The following is a 27,316-nucleotide window of genomic DNA, read 5'->3' as shown; positions in this document are numbered from 1 at the left end:
TTGCTAGTCAACCGTTAAGGATTCAAGCTCGTGTGCTAGCTGAGTGTAGTGTGCCTCATCAGGACATTAGTCTATCTACTCTAGAAGGCTCCGGATTGGAACCGATCGATTTCTCAGCGACATGTTTGAATCATACGGCTAATGGAAAAATATTCCTTGCAGGACTAACTTGGAAACTGCAAGGATAGAACAAAGAAAGTGCGTAGAGTATAAAAAGAGTTTCGTTGATCGGGGCGAGGACGTAGTTGCATTGCAGACTCCAAGATCCGCGATACTTGTCTCACTTTCTCGGTCGTGTGAAGTGCGTGAGAAGAGGTATCCCGATCAACCCAATAATTGCGCTATTTCTGTGGAATATTCTTAACCAGTGGTCAACGGTAGTGGAAATGGCTTCGATTCTGCCAGCAGCAATCACCGGTGGCGAAAGCGACCGTGTGGTAAGTATTCCACAGATCTAAGAATCATAGTTAGTAAGACGACACCACGAAAGTTATAATTGTGGACATGTGTGTGAAATCACGGCTGGCGATATCAATAATATAGTAAGACAATTAGTCGGCACAGTCAGTGTTGCCGAGGCTGTGGAGAACTCAATCTGTTTAGTTGCGGAAACTTTATAACATAAATTGCTCCAGTGGGTGAAACCCGTAGCGGGTGGTGCTAGAAAAATCAATATGAGATAAACAGTGTTTGGTCCGTTAGTCATCAAGTCAATCTAGGCTTTTGTGGATGCGACTATACCTAAGGAATAAAATAAGTATTGATTGCAGGAAGTTTTCGTTCGACGTTAGCGAAGCTAACTTTGTGGAGTGTGCAACGATTTGTTTATACAAACATCGAAACATATGTATCCGAATACGAAAAAGGGAGCGGTAAGCGTTTTTGCGTTGCATTATCACAAATGCCGCAAAAGTTCAGCCTATTGAACTTAATTTCCCCAACAGGGGAGGAAAACAAGTTGATCAAAGAAAAGTTCAAACTCAAGATGATGTCAACTGAAAGACTAATATGATAACAGCATTTCTTGGAAGTTTGCTAACTTTTACTAATCTGACGATTTTTTAACTTTATCGCAGTCATACTGACAATGATTAATAGTTTGAATTATTCAACACAAGATAGGTATCGGTAATAAAGGTTGGAGCAGCTCTGAAATATCGATCACCAAAACATCGTTGGAACATATTGTTACCGCCAACGAAATCTCACTGTTACCGTGTAGGAATATCGTGTATGTACTTACATACATTTTCTTGGTGTGTCGTGTTGGTAAACTTTGGACTCCAAAGTAACACTTCCACAGTCTGTTATTACTTCAGCGAATATTTCCACATAACCTGGAGAAAGAAACAAATTCAATAAAACAGTGATATACATTCGTTTAGCCGAGGCCAAACATTGAAACAAAATGTGTCAGTAAAACCAGTCATAACTTAAACTCGATGTAGTGTGACTTTTACCTCGATGTAACGTAACATTTTTTTGCTTCCATATTTTGATATTTGAATTAAATAATAACCGTTATTAATGGACTTTGCAGTAGTTTAAGGAGCGATCTAAGGGTTTCAAGGGTTTTCAGAGTCGTTCCAGGCGGCTAAGAAGGTCCCAAGGGTGTTTCAGGGGCTTCCAGTAGTGTTCCAGGGGTTTCCATGAGTGTTCCAGGGTGTTTCCGGAGCGTTCTAGGGGTTTCCAATGGGCTTCGTGGGCTTTCAGGCAGTCCCTGGGGCATTCCATGATGTTTCCGAGGCGTTCCAAGGGGATCCCTAGGGGTTTAAGGTGGTTTGAAAAGCGTTCAAGTGGTTTCATCCCTGATATTATCTGAATCACCCTGAAACTTGAAACCCTGAGCTTGAAACTTTTCTGAACATTCCCTGAAACTTCCTAGAAATCCCCCTGAATCTCTTTGAACATTGCACTAAGGGCCAGGATCGCAATCTAGCAGGACAAAATTAATTACTTCGAAACGAAGCATTTCCGGCACATGGTGTCTTCGACAAAGTTTTTTGTAATGATCAGAGCCCGGTTAACCATTTCACAAACTTCGTTAAAGTTCTTTACCAAAATATAAAGAATAACGTCGACTATTCTTTACTGATTATTACTTTACATATATTCAAACAACTTCATCGATCGATAACGAAACTTGAAAAATGTCCTTTATCGGTCAAAAGATAAATACCTTTACCGAAACGTAACTTAATTTCGTTAAATTTTATGTTGTCGCTTGAACTTTGGCTTTCCTTATGAATATTTATCAGAACACATATTCAATTTCCGATATCAACGTAACTTTGCATATTGATATCGAAGAACAAAGATTAGTCACGACGGTTACTCCTTGGATTTCTCCGAGCACGAAAATTCCTTGGAAAATGCTTCCTAGGGCCGGATTAGGCCACAGCTCACCAGATTGCTCCCCGGGACAGCAACATCAGCAGAAATACATATTGGTAGGTATTCTGGACATTTTATTGGCAGTAGGAAGCCACCGCCGTGTTGCGTTATCTCCGTTCACCGGCAAAACTCACTCCGCTCGGGAACCCTGTGAAAGATCCGAACTTTATTTGATTAATTATGGTTACTCAATATGACGTTTATTCAGTTCGTCCATGCCGGATACATTTTTTAATAATTCTGTTGTGCCTTTGGAAACTGCTAAAGGCTAGTTATTTGTTGGGTATTTGAATGCCTTTGGCCACCCATAATCATTAGCGTGGTTCAAAAAATCGTTTTTGCTCCACACCACTTATTCGATTCGTAACCAGATTCTATGCCTTCTCCCAAAATTTGAGCTCATTTGGTTGAAAATTGAGACTGCACAAGCCCTTCAAAGTTTGTATGGGAATTACTATGGGAAAACGATGTTTTTCATTCAATCGACCATAGCATTTCTTCAAGTGCTCTAGAGGATTAGTTGACCCTTGGTACTCCTAGGCTACTCCATCAGCTACAAGTTTGCCGAAGACCGCATTCGAATCGCCTCATTAATTAGTTATTAGTTTTGAACCACGCTAATAACACAAGTTTACAAAATAAAACGAAACTCGTGAACTTCTGTCAAAGACCAAATTTTTTTAAGCACAATTTAGTGGTGATTTCGAAACCGACCTTCAAAAATTTTTAAGTAGAACAGTTTTTGAGTTTAAAAAAAAAGACACGGACAACGTCTTCAGCTTTCGGCTGTACAGACTGTTTTAAACTTAACATGAGACAACGGACAACGGAGCATGCACCAGTGGAAACGGGGAAGAAACTATTCTCACGAAAAGTTTCAACGCCCGAAGCGGGAATCGATCCCTCACCCCATAGCATGGTGCGATTATAAGCTTGGTGACCCTAACCGCACGGCTAAGAGGCTCCACAGCTTTAGCTCCAAGTTTTAGCTCAATATCGAGTTTTACAACTTTTCAAAATAAGCAATTTACTAAAATTCAAATATATTGCGTTTTGTTCAACCAATTTTAAATCTTTTTCCACCAATTGAAAGCTGAATACAATACCATTCGATCATCTGAATACAGGTTTTGCGTCAGATTAATGAAACTCAAGATATTGACGAGCTTTAGGAACGATCTTCTTAAATTTTAACCAACTCCCAAATTTTTTTGAAGAAATGTATTTTTTTTTTTCAATAAGAAAAAAACAACTCAAAAATTCTTTCTCGACGTTTAGTTTATATATCATATGTAGGCGAGTTACAGTAAAACTTTCAGCTCAATCGAAGCATTAATTACGGAGAATGAGATGTTTGAATTGAGCGACTTTGCTTAAAAATAGAACAAAAATCGATTTCAAATCATCAACCTTGTATGGAAAGTCGAAAAAAATTCCGCTCTACTGTATTTTTTTTTTCTTTTGCGTTTTCGAACTCAGGGCATGATTCTTCACCAAAAATGATCATCAGCTTACCGAGTTCAAAAATGCTGTAAACTAGTGTAATCATTGTAATACCGTGTGACTCAGTAAGCAAGTATATAAACATAACATCTCCCAGTTCCTATAAATGTAAGTTCAATTCCCAATTTAGGAAATGATTACAAAAAAATCATAATAAACATGAACAGGGAGGGTGGGTGGTGGGTGAGGTGGCTGTTTTTTTAGCTTTTTGAATGATTATGACAGGTCGATAAAGCAGAACCCACTATTTTTAATATCGATGTGTCGTCAAAAATATTTATCAATCGATATCGAAGTAACTTGGTTGTTATTTAAATTTCTTTATGAAACGATGACGATCGCTATCGATTTTCGGTATGAACGTCTTTAAAGGTCGTTATAAAGAAATGTAAAGATTTTTAAAGAAATGGTTGACAGGGAGGCATTATAATTGCCAAGAAATTAGTATCTTATACGCATAGGTGGCGCCACCAGCTAATTTTTTTTCACGTCCTAGAGACTTCGTGTCTTTGGCAAACTTGTTCATTTTGACAAAATAAACAACTCTTTCTGGCTCTGTCTCAATTATGATATTAAAAATAATTTTAATCAAATTTGACAGTTCAAAAATTATTTCAAAGTTTGAAAATCAATGTGCTGTCAAAACTTCTGGAGAAACTTCAGGAAGAATATAGAAGAAATTTGAGAGGAATTCCTGGCAAAACTGGGTATCAACATTCTGGGGGAACTTCCGGAGGAGTTCCTAACAAAACCCTAGAGAAGTTCATGAAAAAACTTCCAGAGAAATTCAGGAACTTCTGGAGCAATTACGAGAAGAATTTCCGGAAATTCCTTGATGAATTGTTCCATTTATTTTCAATCCCTGGAGGAAGTTTAGAAGGGATTCCTGGACGAAATATTGGAGAAGTTTCTAGGAGAAATATTTATAAGAAGTGCGCAGAGAAATTTCTGAGAGGAATTTGCACCAGGCACTCTTAGAAATTACTTGATTCTTCTAGGCTAGGGGAATTTTTGGAGGAATCAATAAACCGAATACTAGTAGAATTCACAAGAAACTTTCTGGGGAGCTGAGAAAATATCGGAATAAACATTTAAAGGAACTTCAAATTTTTGGAAGGTCTTCTGAAGAAGTTTTTGGGTAAAGGGTGATACGGTCAAAATTTGATCACACAATTTTTTTCATAACTTTAGACTGCGTACACCAAAACAGCTGATTTTTGGACCATTATATGTAGCTTATACCATAAAATTTTCATCAAAATCGATTAAGTATTGGTTGATATATAGATAAAACCATCGACCTACCTTTTTAAAATTTTGTACAAAGGCGCTCCATAGTAAATTTTCGGAAATTTAAGGTCAGTAAAGCACAATTTTGATTATAGAACTACCAATACTGCTCCGATTTTTATCAAAATTTTACAGTATAATACTATTATGAAAATATGATCTTAGTAAAATTTTGAGCCATTTTGTATGAATACTTTCAAAGTTGTAGCAGTTTGAATATGAAAAAAACTGACAGGGTGCCACTTAAGCAAGTATAACTTTGTAACGGCTGAATCAAATTGAATGAAATTTTTACACACTGTCATAAGACAGAACTCCCTCGTCCAGGCATTTCTGCATAGCAGAGCTGAACATCTCGGGAGCCTCTGCAATAGCTACTTTTAAGGCCAGGTTCGGAACTCCGTCCGGACCTGGGGCCTTACCTACGCTAAGGGACTCAGCTATCCCCGCAAGTTCCACATCGGGGACCCTCTCCTCATCGCCCCAGTCCCCGGCTGTTCTACGAAAGGAGGCCAAGGACTAGGATCATGACGCGGAAAAAGTCCTCCAATGATCCCCTCCAACATCTCTGGAGATTGCTCTGTAGGAGCCATCACACCTCTCGTCTTGGCCATAACGATCCTGTAAGCGTCACCCCACGGGTTCGTATTGGCACTCTGACAGAGACCCTCGAAGCAGGCCTTTTTGCTTGCTCTTATCTCGGTCTTGAGCGCGGCTTTTGCAGTGGCGAACACCACCCGCCGTTCGTTTCGCTCTTCCTCTGATCGTGCTCGCTGCATCTGCCGCCTAGCCCGTAGGCAGGCGAGGCACAGGCCCGCAATCACGTCGTTCCACCAGTAAGCCGGTGGCCTCCCATTTCTAGGGTGGACTCGCCTAGGCATGGTCGCATCACACGCACGTGAGAGCACCGCTACCAGCTCGTCGCCGTCTAAACCGATTAAGTTTCGCTCACGGCGGAGCGCCTCCCTAAATACCTCTTCGTCGAAGTATGATGTCTTCCACCTGCGAGGGCTTGGCCTTGGCCTAGCCGCCTCTTCTTCTATCCGCTGTCTGCTGTTGTTGTAGTCGATACTGTAGCGAACCGCCAGGTGGTCGCTGTGAGTGTAGCCATCATCTACTCTCCAGTTCGAAGTACTTGTTAGGCCAGGACTACAAAAGGTCACGTCAATAATTGACTCCGCTCCGTTTCGACTATAGGTACTCTTGGTACCGACGTTAGCCAAGTCGACATCTAAGATGGCCAGTGTTTCTAGCAGGATCTGACCCCGCTGGTTCGTGAAACGGCTTCCCCATTCCACAGTCAAGGCATTAAAGTCACCCGCTATTACCACCGGCCTTCGCCCTGTTAGCACGGTCGTTAAGCGGTCCAGCATTTGCGTGAACCGCTCGATCGGCCACCGCGGAGGCGCATAACATCTACAGAAGAAGACCCCGTTTACTTTGGCGACCACGAAGCCCTCATAGGTAGTAGACACCAACTCCTGCACGGGGTATTTACCCGTCGTCCATATCGCCGCCATTTTCCTGGTCCCATCCGAGACCCAGTTGCCGTTGCCGGCGGATACTCGGTATGGGTCCGATATGATGGCGATATCCGTCTCCCACTCAGAAACCGCCTGACAAAGCAGTTGCTGAGCCGCATCACAGTGGTTCAGGTTCAGCTGCGTTACCTGCACTGTGATTTGTTGTTCACTGCGGCTTTCTTGAAGGCCGGGCACCCTGGACCACTCATTGGATGTCTGTTTTTCGAGGATTTCCCGGTACAGATCATGCAGATGGGCGGACTCGTGCAGCTTTGGGCCTTATGACCTTCAGCGCCGCATCGTCTGCACAGTTTGCGCCTGTCGGGGCCTTTGCAGTCCCACGACTTGTGTCCTGGTTACAGACACCTGAAGCAAACCTCTGGTGGCTCGTGGAATGCTAGGTGACATACACACCAGCCCACCTTTATGCTCCCTACTTTAACGGACTTTTTAACGTCCGCCACGGGTAGCTGAATCAAAGCTATCTGTGTCCCTGCTGGCCCTTTCCGTAGCTTAACGGCTGCGGCGGCCACCTGCACATCGCACTGTTGCCGCAGTGCCGTGACGAGCTCTTCCACTTCGGTGATCTCGTCAATGTCCTTGACCTACAGAGTCACCGCATGTGTCAGAGCCCTCACCTGCACACCCTCACCAAGGACCTCTTCTGCCAGCCTCTTATAGGCAGCGCCCTTGTGCTCCTTCTGGCGCTTCAGCTCCAGGATCATCTCGCCCGTACTAGTACGTCTAATACTGCGTACGTCGGCTTCAAAACCCTCAAGCTTGTCGTCACTTGGCATCGTCTTCAAGACGTCCGAGTACGTGAACTGTTCCGTCTTGATGACGATCGCGTCACCTTTCTCGCGCCTGGCACCTGCCCTCCTACGCCTTGGCTTGGCGTCCTGCGCTACTACCTGCGGATTCGCCTTCTTCTTCCTCTTCCGCTCTACCTTCGTCCAAGGGGGGTCCTCCCCTTGGATCGCCCTGCTCTGTGGCTGTTGAGGGCCCACCAGCGGTCGCAACCCCTTGTTCCCATCGTTCTGGGACGGGCCAGCCTTTTCAGGCCCACCCTTCCCAGCTTTCCGGGAACCCTGGCTGGGGTCCGACCTTCCGGCATTATTACCGACTTTCGGGGTAATGATTCGCCTGGCCTTGCGGGCACCGCCAGACAGCTCCTCGCCTGACGGTTGCCTCGCCCGCTTCTGCGATTGCTTGCCCCGTTTGTCGCGAGCAGTCGCTTCCGCCTTATTCGGACTTCCTGCGAAGGAGAAGGCCTCCGTTTGGGTGAACTTCGGCACTTTCTCAATTGCAGTCTCCGCTGCTGCAGCAGTCAGCAACGCGAGTGCCGCGTGCTCCTGCTTGGCATCGTCGATCGACACCCTAAGTCGAAGCAAGGCCGTTTTGAGGTCCTTGCTTATGTTCGACTTAGTGGACGCCAAGTCGATGATTTTGCCAAGTTGCTGCTCAGCCACCTCTATTGCGGACCGTCCTTTGGATTCTTGGTTGACGGCCCTCAACAACCACGCTCCGTCCATAACCTCCACCGGCTGGCTTGCCGGGAAGTGGACTGCAGCACCCACGCTTGAGCTGCGTACGCAACTCCCAGCGCCTATCTCATCACTTCTCTTTGTCGGAGATCTCATCAACCCGCTTCTTGCGAAGGGGTTGATCCCACCACTGTTTCCACCTAGATTCTTGTTTTTATTTGACTTCATGATTAAATCCCACGAGTAGCACGGGAAAGAATGTCCGTCACGCCAGAGCCCTGCATTAACGCGGTAAGGGAAGGCTTACTGTAGAGGGTGCCCAGGTACCCCACAGGCTCCGTTAAAGATCGAGCATCTTTTTCACCCCCTCGATCACTCTCGATCAGCACGGGTCGCTTGACACCTTGAATTGGGGTTAGTAGTCCTATTCTTAGCCGGCGACTACGCGGCTGACTCGCAAGCGGGGGGTGCGTCAGGCCCCAGGACTTTCGTCCCTGCTGCCCAAAATTGGTATAGGGCTTGCATAGAAGCTTCCGTCCATATGTACAACACAGTAAATCAGCATCAAGCCGTATTGAGGACGCTTTGTTGACGTTTACATTCACAATAAATGTTAGTTGGGCGGTTGAGATTTCAAATTAGCGAACGCGATTAGCTGTGTAAGTTTGAAGATTGTACACTACTGCCACCTGCCTGTTGGCCACACCATTGAGCATGTATGCTTCCGTTAATGTGTTATTTTTGATTTTTTTTTTGAGTGTTGTGTTGTTCCTTGCTGAGAATTAGAAATCCTCTACATAGAGCAGCGGCAAAAGTTTCTTCATGAGCATAAGCTTTTTAAAGCAGAATTAATTAAATATCATCTTCTTACTAAATTCACATATGCCATCAAATTCTCGATAATAAAAATAAATATTTGTAACATGTTTATTGTCGATTGCAATACCGTGAGTGCATAAGGCGTGGCCAGAGGCGCGCGCATTGTTTTTGTTTGCATTTGACGTGGCACACTAGCGGCTTCTGTTGATGTTGTTGCACAACACAGTGATGCGTGAAATATTTCCACCAAGTGATGTAGTGTAACTGGACGATGGGTTTTCGAGAAAATTGTTCTACGTTTGTTTGTATGTGCATCTATTAGAATCTAAAAAATTGTGCTGATTACAACTTTTAAAGTTAAGAAATTCACTTGATATTCCATATCTGGATTTCATCGTTTTTAATCGAATTGCTGTCCACGAAGTCAGCTCGTCAACCACCGAAAAAAAAATCATTCGTCCACTATGTATTTACAAAAGGCGCGTCTCGAATTTCCCATTTTTGATCCACGTGCACGAACTACAAACATATCTCACACCATCTCAGCGGGGCGGATTATGAATTATAAATCGTTCGTCCTCGTTTGCGAGTCCTCGTCGATTCGGTGATAAACTCCAAGTCGTCAGGAGGGCGAGTTTTCCTCTGCCTGCAGCTGTGTGTGCCGCTCGCTGTAGCAAAGCTTGAAAACTCATCGATGCATGGATGATGGTTTTCCCGCGCACCCTACCGGCATTGCCCTCCGGAGAATGTCACCTTCCTAATAACATAGTTTCATGTTACACTTTTGACGACAAATAAATTTTGCCTTGGGCGCAAGGCAGTTCCCTTCGCTTCTATGGAATATCCATAATACGGATCGGCTCTTATTGTATAGGGAGGGATTCAAATGTGATGTTTTGATCATGTTTAGCTTGATTTTTGTCACATGGTGTAATGAAATTGTGTGTCGCTAGTTGCCACAGATCCGTATTTTTTATGGAGGTGCGAAACGTATGCAACAGAAGGGGTTCTTCTGTTGAATACGACAGTGAAGCCTTTGTATACTGATGTTTTTGAGACTTCATATTCTTGGTGTAACGTTCAAACTGGGATAGAGCCAGATTGGTGTTTTTTGGGCACTTTCACAGTTTTTGATACTCGCCCAAGAAAATCAAGAAAATTTTCATTACGAAAAGTGCCTGGACGCCCAGTATGGTGTTGCTGAAAACCTCCTTATTTACCCCTCCGGCTATACGGAACCATACCGACTTCACTGTACCTCCCTAATCTTGGCATCGATGCGTGATGCTCGAAAGCCAAACAGAAACCACCTCCTGATCGGGGATCAGACGATACGCGCAAGTGACACAAAAATTCCCAACTATGCGACGCTCTACAGAGCGCACAATAACGCATAGGGGGAATCTATAATCACTTCAGTAATTGTATTACGCGACAACCGACCAACAACTATAGGGAAGAGAGCGAAACAGTTATTACAAGTAGGTACCGAGTGGCGGCGGAGGGTCTTCCTCTGAGGAAGAAACAGTTTACTACCCTTCCTATGGGCATTATAAATACGCATGACGCGAATTCGATTGTTCTGGGCGACTTCAAACGAACCGATACAGTGCATCGAAAAAGGATACAGACTCAATTTTCAAACTGTTTTCTATAATCAATCTATCTCTACATTCTACAATAAAAAAGACAATCCACGAACCAAAGCGAACCTATGTCGCTGTTACGCTTCTCTCTATAGAGATAAGTGACATTTCAACACACGAATACTAGCGCAAGTTTTTCCTCACACAAAAGCGCACGCCGATTGAAAGGCTATTCAGATTGCATATGCAAATATTACCCAATCGAATTGGGTAAAACGGGTAAATAATGATAAAACAAACGTCCGGGGCAAGAGTGCAAATATTTTCCTCGCAGTTTCACAACTACATCTACAAAAAAAAAGAAGCATACATTTGAACGTGATTACCTCTATAACCGGCATCCACATTGAATTTTTGCAATTTGCCTTGGGCGACCAAATGCATCATCAATTCTTTTCCTTTTCCTACATCGAACTGTATTCTGATGCAGCCGGCACCATAGTTGTCTAAACAATCAGACATCCTTTGATTCCTACCTAAACTCGGCTGATATGACGATACGGGAGTAGCATTCTACATACATGTTCCATCGATGTAAACCTACATTAAACCCTATTAAACCTTATTTGGCCAAAAAAGTTTCTGCACGGATATTTGTTCAACACACTGTATACATAACGGTGTGTCATAAAAGACTACGCGCTACTGCAACATCGAAATCGGGAAACGAGAGGGGCGACCTCAATAGAAAACTCCGAAATCGTTAGCGTGCAATTTTTGCGTTTTCGTTGTCACCCTACCTACTGCTTGGCTGCTCGCATGTATAATCCCGTATTATTGTCACATCAATTTCGTTCTGGCAGCCCGGTAATATTTGCCGAAGGGATATTGCTGGCTACTCTTTTAATTGGCTGCCGCATAAGTTATGCACGATTTCTTAATGAAATTAGCATTAAATCTGCCTCGGGGAATGAAGCAACTCGGAAGAAGAAGGTGTCGATGGAAGACTATCAGAACTTACCCTGATAAAAATATACAATAAAATCGCCATAAACTTCCATTGAATAATGATAAAGTTGATTGTTCAACAACAAATCATATTGTGTACGTATTTGCCTGCTGAAAATTATGTATTGGAACTACAATATGTGCACAATAAAATGAATGGCACTAGAGATTTCAATAATAAAAACACCATAAATTGAATGGTAGTTGACTTGAATTTGCTCCAGAAAATTTGGATTTTTTTATGGTAAAGATACATAACAACCCCCATTTTCTATTGTAAAAGTGACATTTACAATACATGCTATGGTGGAAAACCATAGGGTCTGTTGTTACTCTATCGTTTTAAACAATTGAAATCATGGTAACTACCATTCATTTCAGCGTGTTGTAACAATACAACTTGGTAGTTTTTCGGCTTTCAGTCACAGAAAAAGCGTTGATTATTCTAAATCATTGCCTACGTTTCGATCCTATGGTTGGGATCTTCATCAGGGCTCGATGAAGATCCCAACCATAGGATCGAAACGTAGGCAATGATTTAGAATAATCAACGCTTTTTCTGTGACTGAAAGCCGAAAAACTACCAAGTTTCCATAGATCCAGTCAGTCCCCGTAAGAAATGTAACAATACATTCTGTTGTATCTCTATGATCTTTTTTATCAGGGTAGTGCTGGAACATGCTTTAGAGATTTTTGATTGCAAGTTAAGTCCGCATCTAAGAAAGTTTGAACATAGAAGAAAATACTTCTGCAGATTTATATTGAGTACAATATTTTTATAATTAAAACAACCTAACCTTTTAAACTTTTTATAATGTCATTACCAAGCCCTTTTTTTAATTTGGTCAATAATATGTTTGACTGTATCAACGACGCTCTAATCTTGCTTGAACCCAAAAGGACCTTTTATGTATAATCTTCCATGGATCATTTCTATACCTCAACTATTAATATTGCCAAACCATAATACTATTTTTCAAGGTATGAAAAATATTACGGTTATGTCTTGGGAAAAAGGTTATGACATTTTACAGTTCCTTAATTTTCATTCAATAAAAGTGATTAGTTATGGAAAGATAATGTCGATAAGCATGTTGTTTAACTAAGGGAAGTGAAATTGGCAAATAATCAAATGACATATTACATTTCTGCTTAGAATGTCTTTACAACTTCTGTTTTGCCTGTTGTAGAAGGGAACAATACACTATAAAGTCTAACTCATTAGTGTCAAACTCACACATTTACAAAAAAAAATAAAGGGGTCCATATAGCCGATGCGGTAAGCGCACGGGTATTCAGCAAGACAATGCTGAGGGTGCCGGTTTCGAGTCCCGGTCGGTCCGGAGCCTTTTCGTAAAGAAAAATTCCTCGATTTCCTTAAACATAGAGCATCTTTGTGCACATGCAAAACGGTCATTGGCAGAGAAAGCTCTCAGTTAATAACTGTGGAAGTGCTCATTATAATAGATGAGAAGCAGGTTTTGTCCCAGTGGGGCGTGATTCGCCGTGGTGCTATCAATCAGTTCTGTTACACTCCCGTGCAAAAGTTTGGGGTCACCCCCTCAAAAACATGAAAATGTTTTTCGGTCATATCTCAGTCATCTTTCACTTAATCCACTTGTGCTTAGACTCTCTCGAAAGATAAAGAGTTAGATTTGATTCGTAGATACTTTTCACAAATTTTGTATGAAATTTTTAATATAAAAACTTTTCATAAACTTACATGGTTTTCCTAAATCTGTACAAAATATTGTTTTCCGTGTAATTCAAAATTGGGTCGACCAAATTTTGAAATGAAAGTTGTATTAGAACCCTATTTCTATCCTCTTTGAGAGCCATTCATTGGATTTGGTGGATAATGTCACAACATAATTTAAATTATCGAGTTAGGTTTACACGTCACCGTGCCATGCTGGTCGGTTCATCCGTTCTTGAGTTTTGTTGCCTCAAAGGGACTTAAAACTCATTTATATATATAGTATAGATTGACCACTGATACACAAGTTGTTGGTCAACTTACAGTGAAAATTTGAGGATATTTGATGCACTTTTCTAACAGTTAAGCTAGATGAACATTTTTGGCAAGGGATAATTTTGCCTGTCCCGATCATATTGTCTATCCCCTGTAGGCTAAACATCAATTTTCGCACCACCGGTTATACTTATGACACACATGTGATACAAGAATCACTGTACAATTGCACTTGAAATGAGTGCCATACTGAAAATTCTCTCAGTTCAAGTCAGTCTTGTTAGAATTTTCTTGACACTGCGTACCGTTGTACAGGAATCACACTCGTATCACATGTCTGTCCGGGGTATTACTTCGGATTCCAACGAAAAGCATACAGGCTTATTCTGCGCGGCGTGTGAGGTGAGACAGATGGTTTCGTCTCACGTGACGTGAGACGACTAATGTAAATCAAATGGGGCGAGTCGACTTTTGTCACCTCATTCGACTCGTCTCACCTCACACGCCGCGCAGAATAAGCCTGATAATATTATTAAACAATGGAACTAGGGTGTCTACTCATAACTCAAAATGAAATTGCCTGAGTTTTCCAGGTTTTTCCAGATGAAATTTTAAAAGTTTAAAATTCAAAAAATAACCAAAATTTTCTAAAAATAATATTTGTATTTGTATTTGTATTAATCTGGTGCAACTACTAGGAACGGCCTGGCTCTGAAAGAATGCAAGAGAAGAAATATCAGCAATAACTCCTGTGGAAATCCCAGAAGGCACTCTAGGAAAAAAAAATCTTAGGAGAAAGTCCAGGGTAAATTCAGATAAACTCTGAGAAGCATCTCATGACCTACATCGGAAGGAATCTTCTGAGAGAGCTCCAGGAGATACTCAGGTAAAACATCAAAATAAACCTCGCGAAAACTTTGAAGAAATTCCTGTAGGAGACCGGGAAGAACATCTCGAAGAAAGCCAAAAGCAATTGTTTGAAGATGTCACAGGAAAAAAATGAAAGAAATCTCTTGAGGAACTCTTGCAGTAAATTCGTGAAAACTCCTTCAGAAACCCTTGGAGGAACTTTAGTAAAAACCCCAGGAATAACTCCTTTAGCAACTCCGAAAGAAATTCTGGGAAGATCTTCTGGGGAAGTCCCAAGAGGAACACCGGAAGAAATCGTGTAAAATTTCCATGAGGAATGCCGAAAAAAAATTCCACAATTTATCCCGACAGAAATTCTTATAGAGTATTCGGGATAAATTCTGGTAGAAATCCTACGAAGATTTCTTTGAGCAAAACACTGGAGGAACTCCGGAAAGAAATAGCATCCCCGTGAAAAACTCCAGGAAAAATCGGTTGGAATTCAGGAATCCTGGAAGGAATCCGGAAGTATACCTTTCCGGAAAAAAAAAATCAAAATGGAATACCAAGAAAAATAGCGTCAAAAATGCGGAAGGAATTTTATAAGAAATCCTGAAAGACATTCCAGGAGGTAATTCTAAAGATGTTCCAGAAAGAAACCCTGACGGAATTTCTGGAAAAAATCCTTGTAGCGAAATTTCTATATGGATTACTACCAGGTTTTTATTTATTCATACGACCCAATGTTTTTTTTTTTTATCGGAGTAAAATTTCCCTGAGTACTCAAGATGTTCCCTGAGTATTCCAGGTTGTTCCCTGTTAAATAAAATTCCCTGAGGATTCCCGGTTTTCCAGGTTTTTCCAGGTAGTAGACACCCTGGGAATAGTTCAGTTTGAACTACGAATCAGTTTGTCGCTATAGTAAACTGAAAATCGGTTGATTTGAACTACAATATAATTGTGTTTACAATTTATTTCTCTGCGTGCAGGATGAAATCCCGTGAGAAACTCCGGAAAAAAAATCACGGTTTGGACAAATCCCAGGAATTACTCCTAGAGAAACTAGAGATCAACTCCTGTACCACAGACAAACAATCATAGTCACGGAAACATATTCGCCCAATGCTAAAATGACTGAGTTTGGCCAACTATGAAATAGGTGGTGGTAGTGAGTAAACGTCAAACTCGAACAAAAACGATGCGAGCGCCACGGATGAGCAGTTGGGCAACTATCAAATAATTTTGCTGTACGATGGGAATTATTAGTGTTACGTCTGTTTGTTTGTGCCTCTACACTCTTCACGCAGAAAAATGACGTTGTTTAGAACAATAAAACGCATGGTTGATTTTCAAACTGAGAATTCACTTATTCCAAAGTTATATTTCTTTCTTCTTACTTAGTATTTATCGATAAAAACAACCAATTACCGTCATTCCAAATAACGTTAGGAACTTCATTTGTTTCTACAAAATGGGGACCACGAACATGGCTGTTTTAGCAACATTCTGTACCTTCTAACTACCAGTTTTTCTATATGTTTATGACATACCTAACAGCAAATCAGGTAAATGCCAGTAAAGAGCAGCTCGCGTTGCATCGGCGCAGTTGGTCGTCGAGCGTGCGACCGTACCGAGCTCTCGACGCATACTAAATTAAACACCAGCAAACAGACTGCTTGGTGGCAAGGTATGCGGCGTCTCGGCTTCATATAAAAACAATTCGCTCTCACTTGTAGTTATTGAGCACAAATGGGGGTGTGTTGTGGATTGGCATCTAAGTCGAAAGAGAGCTGGTTTGTGAAAAAAATGAGTGTTCATGGTGTGGGCTCGGGTTCAGTTTGGCTTTCTAACGGGTGGCCACTAAATAGCGGGAATGCTTCCAAAGTGCTCTTAAAAATATATGATCTTAAAAAACGGCAATCTGAATCTATCTATCATAAAGGTTTAACACTGTACTTTCATGGAAAAATATAAATTTTTAGAAAATTGAACGTAGTAATTTGTACAGCATATTTGTGTAGTGATGTTGGAGCAACTGCTTTGTACGACTTTTAAAATTTAACTTTCACGCATTTTCTGCATCTGCGAAATAGTTAGTTGAAATAATTGACTTCCCAGCTACCTTTAGCATCTACACGCTCAAACAACAATAGGAAAAAAATTGGGGATACTTACGGGTTTTACTGTTTTGGTGGCGGCAGCCTTTTCTCGTAAATGACGTTTATTGAAATTTCCAAAAAATGCCATTTGTCTGTATCATAAAAACGTGTCAATGTAATTTGTGCACTGCGGTTCATTGTTGACCTTTTTGTGTGCTATTTTATTTTATAACAAACCATGTACATGTTGTACAACGTGTAAATGTGATTTGATGTGAATATTTGATATTTTACACGGCATTCTATTGATTTATCCAGCCCATGACGCAAAAGTACGTTTAATGATGTGAAATGATTTCATGCTTATTGGTTTAGCTAGTTTACATCTATTTCCTTCAGGATCTGTTTCTAGGGATGCCAGGTTGTAGAGTTCATTCAAAACTGGACAGATTTTAGGTTTTCTTTTAACTTTTTTACGGATTTTTTTAGTAATCGGTAGAGCCGTCCAAGGCGCTTAACTAGTGCTTCCTGTTTCAATGTCGTTTGCTACAGAACAGAATAAGTTGAAACAAAATAAAAAATACGCTGACTTTGTGGATAGATAGATGATTGTTTTGCATAAAAAACTTTTCTCTATGGGCGCTTGTAATTTTTTAATCAGTTGCTAAAACCATTCCCGTTATTTAGTGGACACCCGTTATTCCGCAAAATCATTACCTGTTCTGTGGCTTAGTTGGTTAAAGCGCCGGTCTAGCGAATACGGAGTCGTGGGTTCGAATCCCACCAGAACGCGGTTTTTATCACAAATTCATCTCTCAATTTATTAATTAGTAACATTCGGTGCCTTCTAACTACAAGTTTTTCTGTAATTTTGTAATACCTATATATAATTCTAAAGAAAAATGCCAAGAAAAGTTTTGACATAATTTCCCGCGGATTTCAAGAAAAATCAAATCTGACATAGGGTGACGAAGGGTATTATCGGCAGGTTTGTTCTCTTCGTCATGAGGGGTTTTTGTGGGCCAAATTGCCTGAAATTTAGGCGTATAACTCAGCTTGGTTGGGAAGGATTTGAGGTCAACTCTGAGTTCAACAGGTTTCAATAAACCCCCCATGACGAAGAGAACAAAACTGCCGAAAATACGTAAGTTCTCCTATATCCGAATGTTTATTAGTGCAAATGTTAAAAAATAGTAGTTTGAACTTCAGCTGAAGTAGCTGGTAGATTTGCTTGAAAGATTTTTAGTAGAATCTCTAAAGCAATTTCTGGAATGATTTTTAGGAATTCAAAAAGCAAAATCTTATGTAATTAGCAATGAAAATTGTGACAATGCAAATTATGAACTGCGCCGAAAGGACAGAACAGAGTAAAATGAGCATCATTGTTTTTTTGTTGTTGCGTGGTGGAATTTCCTTTACCTTTCTCTTCAGAGTTCATTAGGTGATCAGTATCGTCGTATGTACTTATATCTACTACATTGTTGAAAATTATCGACTTGGATACTTAGTTCTAAGCGTTTTTACGTTCTCCAAGGTAAGGAAAGGAAAATTAGTTTCAAATCTATTGTACCAGAGAACTAGTATACCTTTGCATCTCCACATTGTTACGAATTGTAATTTATGTTTGTGCGATGGATTAAAACGGTAAATGATCGGAATTCATCTTGATTTGACTTCTGATATCGAACATATAAAAATGTCAGATAAGCAGAACGAAAAAAAAGCAAAAGCAGTTTTTGCAGAAAGAAACATGTTTGTCCAAAAATTCTATGATATATTTTTGACAGAGTAATATTCAACTCAAATTGCACAATTACATAATAGCATGAAGAAACGCACTCACCAATGCATATGGGATGCAGAAATATCTGATAAAAACTGACTATCTACTATCTTGAAAAGATAGGGGTGTTTATGTTCCGTCCCAAAATGCCAGCCGCCACTAGTGCACTGCAAGTAAAAAAATAAGGAAGGCTTTCATAGATGTTTGACAAAATGTGGACGTACTTTCTGAATTTCAATGCTGCCTTAAAGTATCAGTGTTCAGATTATCCTACTATTTCATTCCAGCTCAAGTCTATGGACGCCAACCGGTATGCGACGAAGAAGACGATCGCCCAGGGAATGCTCGACATTGCCCTACTCACGGCCAACGCTTCGCAGCTCAAGTACATCCTACAGGTTGGCGAAAAGCACGAATTCTACACCCTAATGCTCACCCTGATTAGTATCTCCATCATTCTGCAGGTGAGTACGTTTTCATTGTCTTTTAGTAGACTAACCACTAAAAGTCTTTGATCTTATGCCATTTGCGTGTGGGTGTGTGTATCTGCACACGTGTCTAACCTTACCCGCAGCGGGTTCAATGCTCCCCTAACACACTGGTAAAACTAATTTCCTTCCCACTCCTTCCATCCCGTGCCCGCCCGCCAAAGATTACGATGGGTGTCCTGAACCTTTCGCTCAGTTTGCTGCGTGACTGTCGATTGCATCTTCCGGAGTACCATCAGTCGGCCAACGTGATAAATTATATAGTAACCGGAGCTGCCTTTATGGTTACCATGCTGAATCTGATGATATCGGCCTTCGATCCGATGGTTTTGAAATACGTGCTCGATTAGATAGCATTTGACGTCGGGGACTGGGGAGTTTGGAGAAATTCGGTGGTACTGTGATTATTGCTTTTGCTGCTTGCGTCAAGAAAGCTATGTCAGATGTTTGCAGAAGTTTTACAAAATCACGTCCGAATACTGGGCACAAGAGTTTGATTATGACTATACTTAAGTTTGCCAAAAGCTATCTTGAGACCTATTTAAATCTATGGACAGAGCAATACGTAAACTTATTTTTGGACGATAACCTCCAAAAAACTAGAGTAAGACTTGAACTATTGGAGTCATTGCAGAATTCAGGCCGAAATGACCGAAAAAAATCTTTAACTAATCATGAAGAGCACAGTTTCCATAAGTATTTATGAACGAAAATCTAGCGAGTAATGCAATTTACCGCGAAAGAATTTGCTTGGTTTGAGGAGAAGCATGTACGCTTCTGAATGTGTGTAGAAATGAGAGTGATGGAAATGCAATAATTGAGTGAGTGTTTCCCACGCTTGCTTTTAGGAATTGAATCTGATACCATACACGCAAAACAAGAAAGGCTACCAAAAATTGAGATATGCCTTTTCTACCAATTAATGTATTAAAAACGTACAGAAAATGTGTTAAATCATAATCTATTCGTTGTATTAAGATGCGCTACACGGTTGCACAGGTTCCATACCACTACACACAAACACCGCTATTCAAACTGGAGAAGTTGAACCGGGTTGTTTCTAAAAATAACTTTCGCTTCGCTGCTGAGCTTCGCGTCCTATTGTCTACTAGGAATTTTCCACTAGTAAACAGCACACTGCCGGATGCGGACTTTTCAGTGCACAATGGGTTTAGAGTCGTATTTACGAAAACAAAAATGTTTCTGCCAAGTTCTGTCATTTTTTTGTATTATTGTGAAATGAGTACGGTCACTCGGGTGTGGCTTATCCAAAAATCTGCTGATTAATTATTCTCTATACAATTTCAAAATGTTTTACAAAGTTGTAGCAAATTTGCAAAAAAAAACATTCAAATGATTAGAACTTTTTGAAAAGTATTCAATAAGTTGCAACTTCTTTTCCCTTTGGACATACTTTAGTCGAGTCCAACTGTACATGAAGACCAATACATTAATCATAAACTTTCAAAATTAAATTTAATTCGGTTCGCTTAAGGCCCCCTTAGCGTGTCATCGCAAAATGGCTTCTTCAAAATCATTGACCGAAATCAATTTTACACAACATTGCACCAATACATATTTGTAAAAAATCGACGATTATCTTATTCTATAAAATAATCAATTTCACGCCAGATATTTGGCATAAAAATGTATTCACACTACTTCAAATACAAGCCTCTTTCAAGTGAAGTAATCACGATATCAAGGATTATTTCACTCGAAAGTAGACATTTTAAACGATTTGTTTCGACCGCACTCAAAATGTGGTTGGCGGTGTTTACCACCCACCGCAGTACCAACGACGACGGCGGCAGCGCGGTGATGTCTTTTGGCGCGCACAATCATCGATCATTGCACGCAGTGATGTCGATCCTGCTGGCCAAAGCATCAATAAAATTGATCGAAATCAATCAAAAAGTCAAGTCAAACCCATTGGTTATGCGTCATAAAATCGAAAATAATTTGTGGGGTAATTATTTTTTAACTTTTTTACCACAATTGTTAGTGAAATAAGCAAAACATTATAATTTACGAAATCTTCACCAAGCGGTCCGCCAGCACTGCTGTTGCAGCAAACATAAACAGTGGGAGAGCGTACCAAAGTAATTCGATCATTTCTAGCTTGTTACATAGAAAATCTAACATTTTTCATGACATTTGGATATGTTGCCTTGCTATTCATTGAAGTAGAGTAGTTTACTGTTCGAGTTACTTTCAAATGATTCATATTCTCGAAATGTTTTCATTGGAGGTACCGAGACAAAGAGGTGCTATTTTTGTTTGCTTGTTTATGGAATTGGTATAGAAAGGCTGCACAACTACTATCGTGCTTGATGATTGTTTGGAATAAGAAACAAATAAGAAGAGCAAAATTTGAGATTACACGCCAAGGGGCCTTAATCCTAAGGTACAGTAATTTGATAAACGGAAGTCAAATAATAGGTATTCTACTAGGAGGGCTCCAATTTCGTGTAGAGTTAATCAATCAAGACCAAATTTGTACCAATTATATCTAACTCGTTGAGGAACAAGTAATTAAAATTTGAATAGTTTTGGTGTACTTACTTTATAAAAGGTAACAACTTGCTAAAAATGTTTTAGGCAATTTATCAAACTTGGCATACTTTTGTATATACCACTAGGCGGCGCTAGAGATCAAGCAAATTTTAAATTTTATATATTTCAGATACAAAGTTGGTGTCTTCGACAATGTTGTTTGGTAGGTCAAGGGCTTACAGTTAATAGTCCACTTGTTTCGAAATTTCGCCACTAGGAAGCGCTAGTTACACATTTCCAAAATTATGCAAATGAACGTTTTTTTTCATAAAGTAATCAAAAAGCTGTAATTTTGTTTTCTTTGAACGAATTTAAGTCAAGTCAATGGTTTTTCAATGAGCTATATATTAGTCATAAATGTGCAAAATTTTATTTCATTCGGTTCACTTAATCATGAGATATATCAGTTTAACGAAAAACACTCAAATATGAAACATTTTACTAGTCGCTCTAACTTCATGTAAAACTATCCAATCGAGCTCAAATTTGTATCATTCATAGCTAATTAGTTGTGCAACTAGCAGATTAAATTTGGGAATTTTCCCTACACTTTATAAAAACTTACAGCTTGCTGAATATTTTCGATATAATTAGTAAAAGTTGCATGCTTCTACTAATTTGCAACTAGCGCCGTCTACTGGCAGAATCTTGAACCAATCAGCTAATCAACTGAAAGGCCTTAATAAACCAAACAACATTGCCGAAGAAACCAACTTTCTAAGTGATCAGAGTCCTGAGATATATGGAATATAAAAATTGATTTATCGTCAGCGCTACCCAGTGGTAGAATTTCGAATCAAACGGCCCATCAAAAGTATGACGTTGGCTGACCTAACAACTTTGCCAAATACGCCGAATATTTAAGTGATCATGGTGCTTAGATATACGGTATGGAAAATTTGCAAGTGCTACGTCTTGCTGTCTGTGATATCTGTCATGCCAGAGACAAACAGACGTAACACTGATGAAATGTTTATACCAAATATCTCATGATTCTAATTACTTGGAGAGTTGGTGTCTTCGGCAATATTATTTGGCTGGTCAAGAACTAACAAATGATGGACCGTTTGTTTCAAAATTCCACCACAAGGCGGCGCTAGTGAGCATACAAATCTTATGTTCCATATATCTCAGGACTCTGATCACTTAGAAAGTTGATGTCTTCGGTGATGTTGTTAGCTTGGTTTAGGCCTCTCAGTTGATTAGCTGATTGGTTCAAGGTTCTGCCAGTAGGCGGCGCTAGTTGCAAATTAATTGAAGCATGCAACTTTTATTTAATATTTTGAATATGTGGTACCTTGTCAATAACGATTATACGATACACACCTATGCATACGCGCACCTGCGCGGTGGACCGACAATAACAATAGGCTCCGCGACGCCGCTCAAGAATGATCAGTCTTTTATACACACTCGAGCTACTCACACGCGGTTACCACAAGTGGCGACGAGGATAAAAAAAAAATAGCGCGCAAGTAATAAAGCGATGAAATTAATCAAATCAAATCGTTTGTGAACTAGTAATGCACATAAAAGTGGCGTTGTATTCCCGGTCGTGATAAGGAAAATTGAAAAAAGAAATGGATGAAGATGAGTGGGTGACGCCAATCTTGTCGCAACATGTCGATGAGCAGTGAAAGTGGAATGTGAAAGAAAATCTAAATGTTGTCTATTCTGCAGCGATTGGGGTGCGGTGTACATGTGATTGAATTAAATGGTTTGCATCTCGTGTTGTTTTGTCAGTGCCCTTGAGATAGAATACGGAAAATATTTACTACAGAAAAGAGCCAAGTTATAAGTCCGCTTTCGTGGAAGTGATGATCCGGTAGGGAACAAATTGTGCCGTGAATGTGTGATGAGGTGCAGGTTTGTACCAGATCTACATCTAAAAGGTATGTAGCTATTGACAATTTGTTTTGCCTCTGGCTGTCGCTGCCGTGTACATCAAGTAATTTTCTTCGAATGTGTGATGGGAATTAGAACAGCGCTCAAGTCGAAGCGTACTCTTGAAATTATTGCCTGTGAGTGGGGCGATATGATGCCCTTGGACCTTAGTGTTTCATGAATTATGTAGCATGTACTATTCGGTGAACCTTGAAAACACTATTCGTTTAATAGTACAAAACTTATTAATAAAATCTGCGATTTTACGAAGAGGTGACAATCAGAAGAAATTGAGCTTTGTTAGAAATGTTTATGCCTTTAGTGCTGGGATATGAAGTTGGTAGCCGATCGGTGGTTGAACCCGGGGTTCACTATACAATAACAATTTACTTTAAATTTAATTGTTTCAATAGCACAGTAAGTGTTAACAATGGCATTGAAAATGTGTATGGTATTTGCATGACTTGATGAATGGTTGCAACAAAGATTAGAAAAAGCGGAAAAAAATCGATAACGGTGCCTGCAAGGTGCCAGCCAAAACGGGGGAAAAAGAGTTTTATTAAGACAACACGGTTAAAAACAATCTTTAGCATCTCCACGGTTGTCTTGAAAATAAGTGTTGCTGGTAGAGTAGAATAAGATGTTAATCTCACTTATGGCTGGTAATTGGAGATTTGTGGAATATTGTGATTAAATTCACTATTATGAAAAGCTGCGTCGGTGTGAAATAATATATTAAACTAGCTGTCCCGGCAAACTTCGTCTTGCCGTCTTGTGGTGGTTTGACAACTGTTGAGCTCAAAATAGCACCGCACTCTAGATTGGTTTCATTTCGATCGTGTTGATTTTCTTCCCAGCTGACACAAAATCAGTACTTTATCAATGTTCTTACTTTTCTAATTGATATTCGTAACTTTTTGTACATATAAACACAGCCACCACGAATACGAACCGAACCGTGCAAGAGTCATGCTCATTGGTTCACCCGTTCGTGAGTTTTGTTGCCTCAAAGGGACGTCAAACTCATTTTTATATAATACTAGCTGTCCCGGCAAACTTTGTCTTGCCGTCTTGTGGTGGTTTGACAACTGTTGAGCTCAAAATAGCACCGCACTCTAGATTGGTTTCAATTCGATCGTGCTGATTTCCTCCCAGGTCATAAAAAATCAGCATTTTGTCTATTTTCTTATATTTTTAGTTAATTTTCCTAACTTTTTTTACATATAAACACGGCCACCACGAATACGAATCTGACCATGCAAGATTCATTCTGACCGGTTCAGCCGTTCGTGACTTTTGTTGCCTCAAAGGGAAGTCAAACTCATTTTTATATATATAGATATTAAATTGCGATTTCTTATTTATACTTCATCAAGACAACTGTTTTAATATTTGAAAAATAACGCCAAATCAACAAATATGCGTAACAACACTTCATTTGCGATTTCATATTTTAGCATGAACAATGCCTCTTTTCATTTTGCTTTTTCAGTGCAACTTTCCATCTCTTTTGTACCAGCAGAAGGGCAGTTGTTATCATATACATTTGCCAGTGTCTCAAAGTACTTATACTGCCCATGCATCCTTCTAGTCAGTTTCGACTAAAAATGCTTTGAATTCTAGCCAGTATTTGCAATTTTTTTGATGTTCTTCGTTAGAAAAGTGATTGAACGACTGTTAAACTGGTATGTAAGTCCATAATCATGTCATGAAATCCATTAGTAGAGCATAGATATTGTGATTGAATTCACTGAGATGAATGTGTATGATGTGATTCAATTCACTAACACGACGCGAAATGACCACCGCAGAAGAGTATTCGAGTACATTCATTAAGGGTAAAACAAGCTGTGATTAAATTCACTCAGAGCGTAATGAAAGCTGTGATTAAATTCACTGAAATGGAGAAAAATAAGAACAAGCAGAGGACAAAACTAATCTAGCACATATAGCCAAAGTGGTAAATGCAGGGATAGCAAGGCCATACTGAGGATGACGGGTACGACTCCCGGTCGGTCCAGGAAGAATTCCGTGACTTTCGTGAACCTGGAGTTTCTTCGTGCCTGCCATACAGTACTCATTCGAAGTGGTTGTTGGCATAGGGAGGTTTCAGTTGGTGACTGTGGAGGCGCTCATTGACCACTAACAGCGGGAGTTGCTGAAATGGGACGTTATCTTCTAAACGAAACTCATGTATCTCATTTATTTAATTCAACATCAAATTCATGGTAACACTGAGACAACAATTTGCCGACATTATACTCGATTTGCAACTGCAGCTCTCCAACGTCAGTCACGCTCAACGCTCGCCAGATCACGCTCCACCTGGTCCGCCCATCTTGCTCTCTGCGGCCCATGTCTTCTTTGGCCAGCCAGATGATTACTAAACACCAGCTTTGCAGGGTTATTGTTTGGCATTCTTGCAACATGCCCACCCACCGTATTCGTCCAGCTTTGGCCAATTTCAGAATATTGGGGTCATCGTAGAGTACAGTGGGCTCGCGGTTCATCCCTTCGCCACCATACACCGTTCTCCTGCACGACGTTAATAACCGTCCTTAGCACACGTCGCTAGAAAAATTCAAGTGTTTGCAGATTCTCCTAGAGCATGGTCCATATCTCGTGTCCGTAGAGGACCACCGGTCTTATAAGCGTCTTGTACATGTTTCGGGGGTGAACCTTTTCATTGACCGCAGTTTCTTCTGGCCGTAGTAGGCACGACTTCCACTGTTCCTTTGTATTTCACTGCTCACATTATTGTCAGCCATTAGCAAAGAACCGGGACAGACGAATTCTTCTACCATCTCGAAAGGATCCCCGTCTATCTTAGCATTGCTGCAGCGAGATGTACTGTCTCGCTCAGTTCCACCTACCAGCATGTGATTTGTTTTAGCCGCGCTCACCACCAGTCCGACTTTCGCTGCTTCACGTTTATGGTGGGTATACGGTTCCAAAGGTTTCAGCAATAATTTCCATATCATCCGCAAAACAGACAAATTGGTTGGATTTCTTCAAGATTGTACCCTGGCTGTTGAGCCTTGCACGTTGCATTACACCTTTGCTGTCCCCGTCGAGATTCAATGAACTGGATAGTTCTCCCGAAACCAACAACGAAACTCTTTAAGAGTGAATATAGTAGAGATTAAATTCATTAAGAATGAAGGAAAGGTTGTGATTAAATTCTCTGACATCAAGAACACGAATGCAGCTTGATGACAAACGAATGGTTAAACTCGCCAAGATGGATGACTTGTGATTAAATTCAGTGAGGGTTTATAGAAGGTTGAGATTAAATTCTCTGCTATGGTGAAAACAAGAAGACGAACATTTTTTCAGGAAACATAAGAGGTGACGTAATGGTGGCCATTGAGAACTGAACTGTCAAATAGGGTAATGACAGAGGAACGAGATCACATTAAGAAGGCATGCGATGGCTCCTTAAACACCCACTTGCCCATTTGCGACAGTTGTGTGAAAAAAACAACATCATCTCATCTATAAACTCAAAAGCAGTTTTTCAGTAGAAATTCAACCGAAGTGAATGCAAACTTAACGCTTAACTCTACGTATCTCCTGGATAACGGTAAAACCTTAATGAAACCTTAATGGTGTTAATGATATTAAATCGGAAAACTGCGTTTGAATAGTTGACGATTGCTTATTACCATCATTCAGGTTTTTGAGCAATGAAGCGTAAGAGTTATAAGAAAAAAAGTTTGTAAATTCGAGAAGCCTGAAGTTTAAAGAGACTGGAGAAGTTCGAGAAGTTTGAGAACTGGAAGAAGCTAAAGTGAAAGGTATTCCAGAATTCGTGAACAAGGTAGACCTACCGAAGGCAGATTCGTCACCATATTGGCAGAACCATATTGGACAGGAGGTCCAGAAAACTACGTAGTCCATCCTTAAACCACTTCGAACTGTGTTTAGGAAGTCGTCATTACTAAGGGATCCAGTAGCTTACGCCAGCACAAGGAGACAGTTTAGGACAGTAATGGTGGCAGGATGGAAGAATCCCTAACGCAAATGTCAGGATAGATTGAAAGGGTGAAAAATAAGTAAGAAGTGCCAGCCGTAAAAA

At 40.4% G+C, this 27,316-nt stretch overlaps 1 protein-coding gene across 2 annotated transcripts; it reads left to right on the top strand.

Annotated features, from left to right (window-relative positions):
* Nucleotides 1-27,316, top strand: LOC109402043 (ninjurin-1-like). Of its 2 annotated transcripts, none has more exons than XM_029880291.2 (3): nt 1-437; nt 18,598-18,774; nt 18,963-27,316. In XM_029880291.2, exons 1-3 carry the CDS (start codon nt 387-389, stop codon nt 19,146-19,148), a joined length of 414 nt encoding a protein of 137 aa, XP_029736151.2. In that variant the 5' UTR covers nt 1-386; the 3' UTR covers nt 19,149-27,316. The 2 variants fall into 2 exon arrangements, with proteins under 2 accessions (XP_029736151.2, XP_062711983.1); XM_062855999.1 differs by lacking the exon at nt 1-437 and adding an exon at nt 604-872.

The sequence above is a fragment of the Aedes albopictus genome, chromosome 3, assembly GCF_035046485.1.
Source record: "Aedes albopictus strain Foshan chromosome 3, AalbF5, whole genome shotgun sequence".
Classification (NCBI taxonomy): domain Eukaryota; kingdom Metazoa; phylum Arthropoda; class Insecta; order Diptera; family Culicidae; genus Aedes; species Aedes albopictus.
Note: the sequence above shows the minus strand (reverse complement) of the source record. Positions and strands in the feature narration are given on the sequence as shown.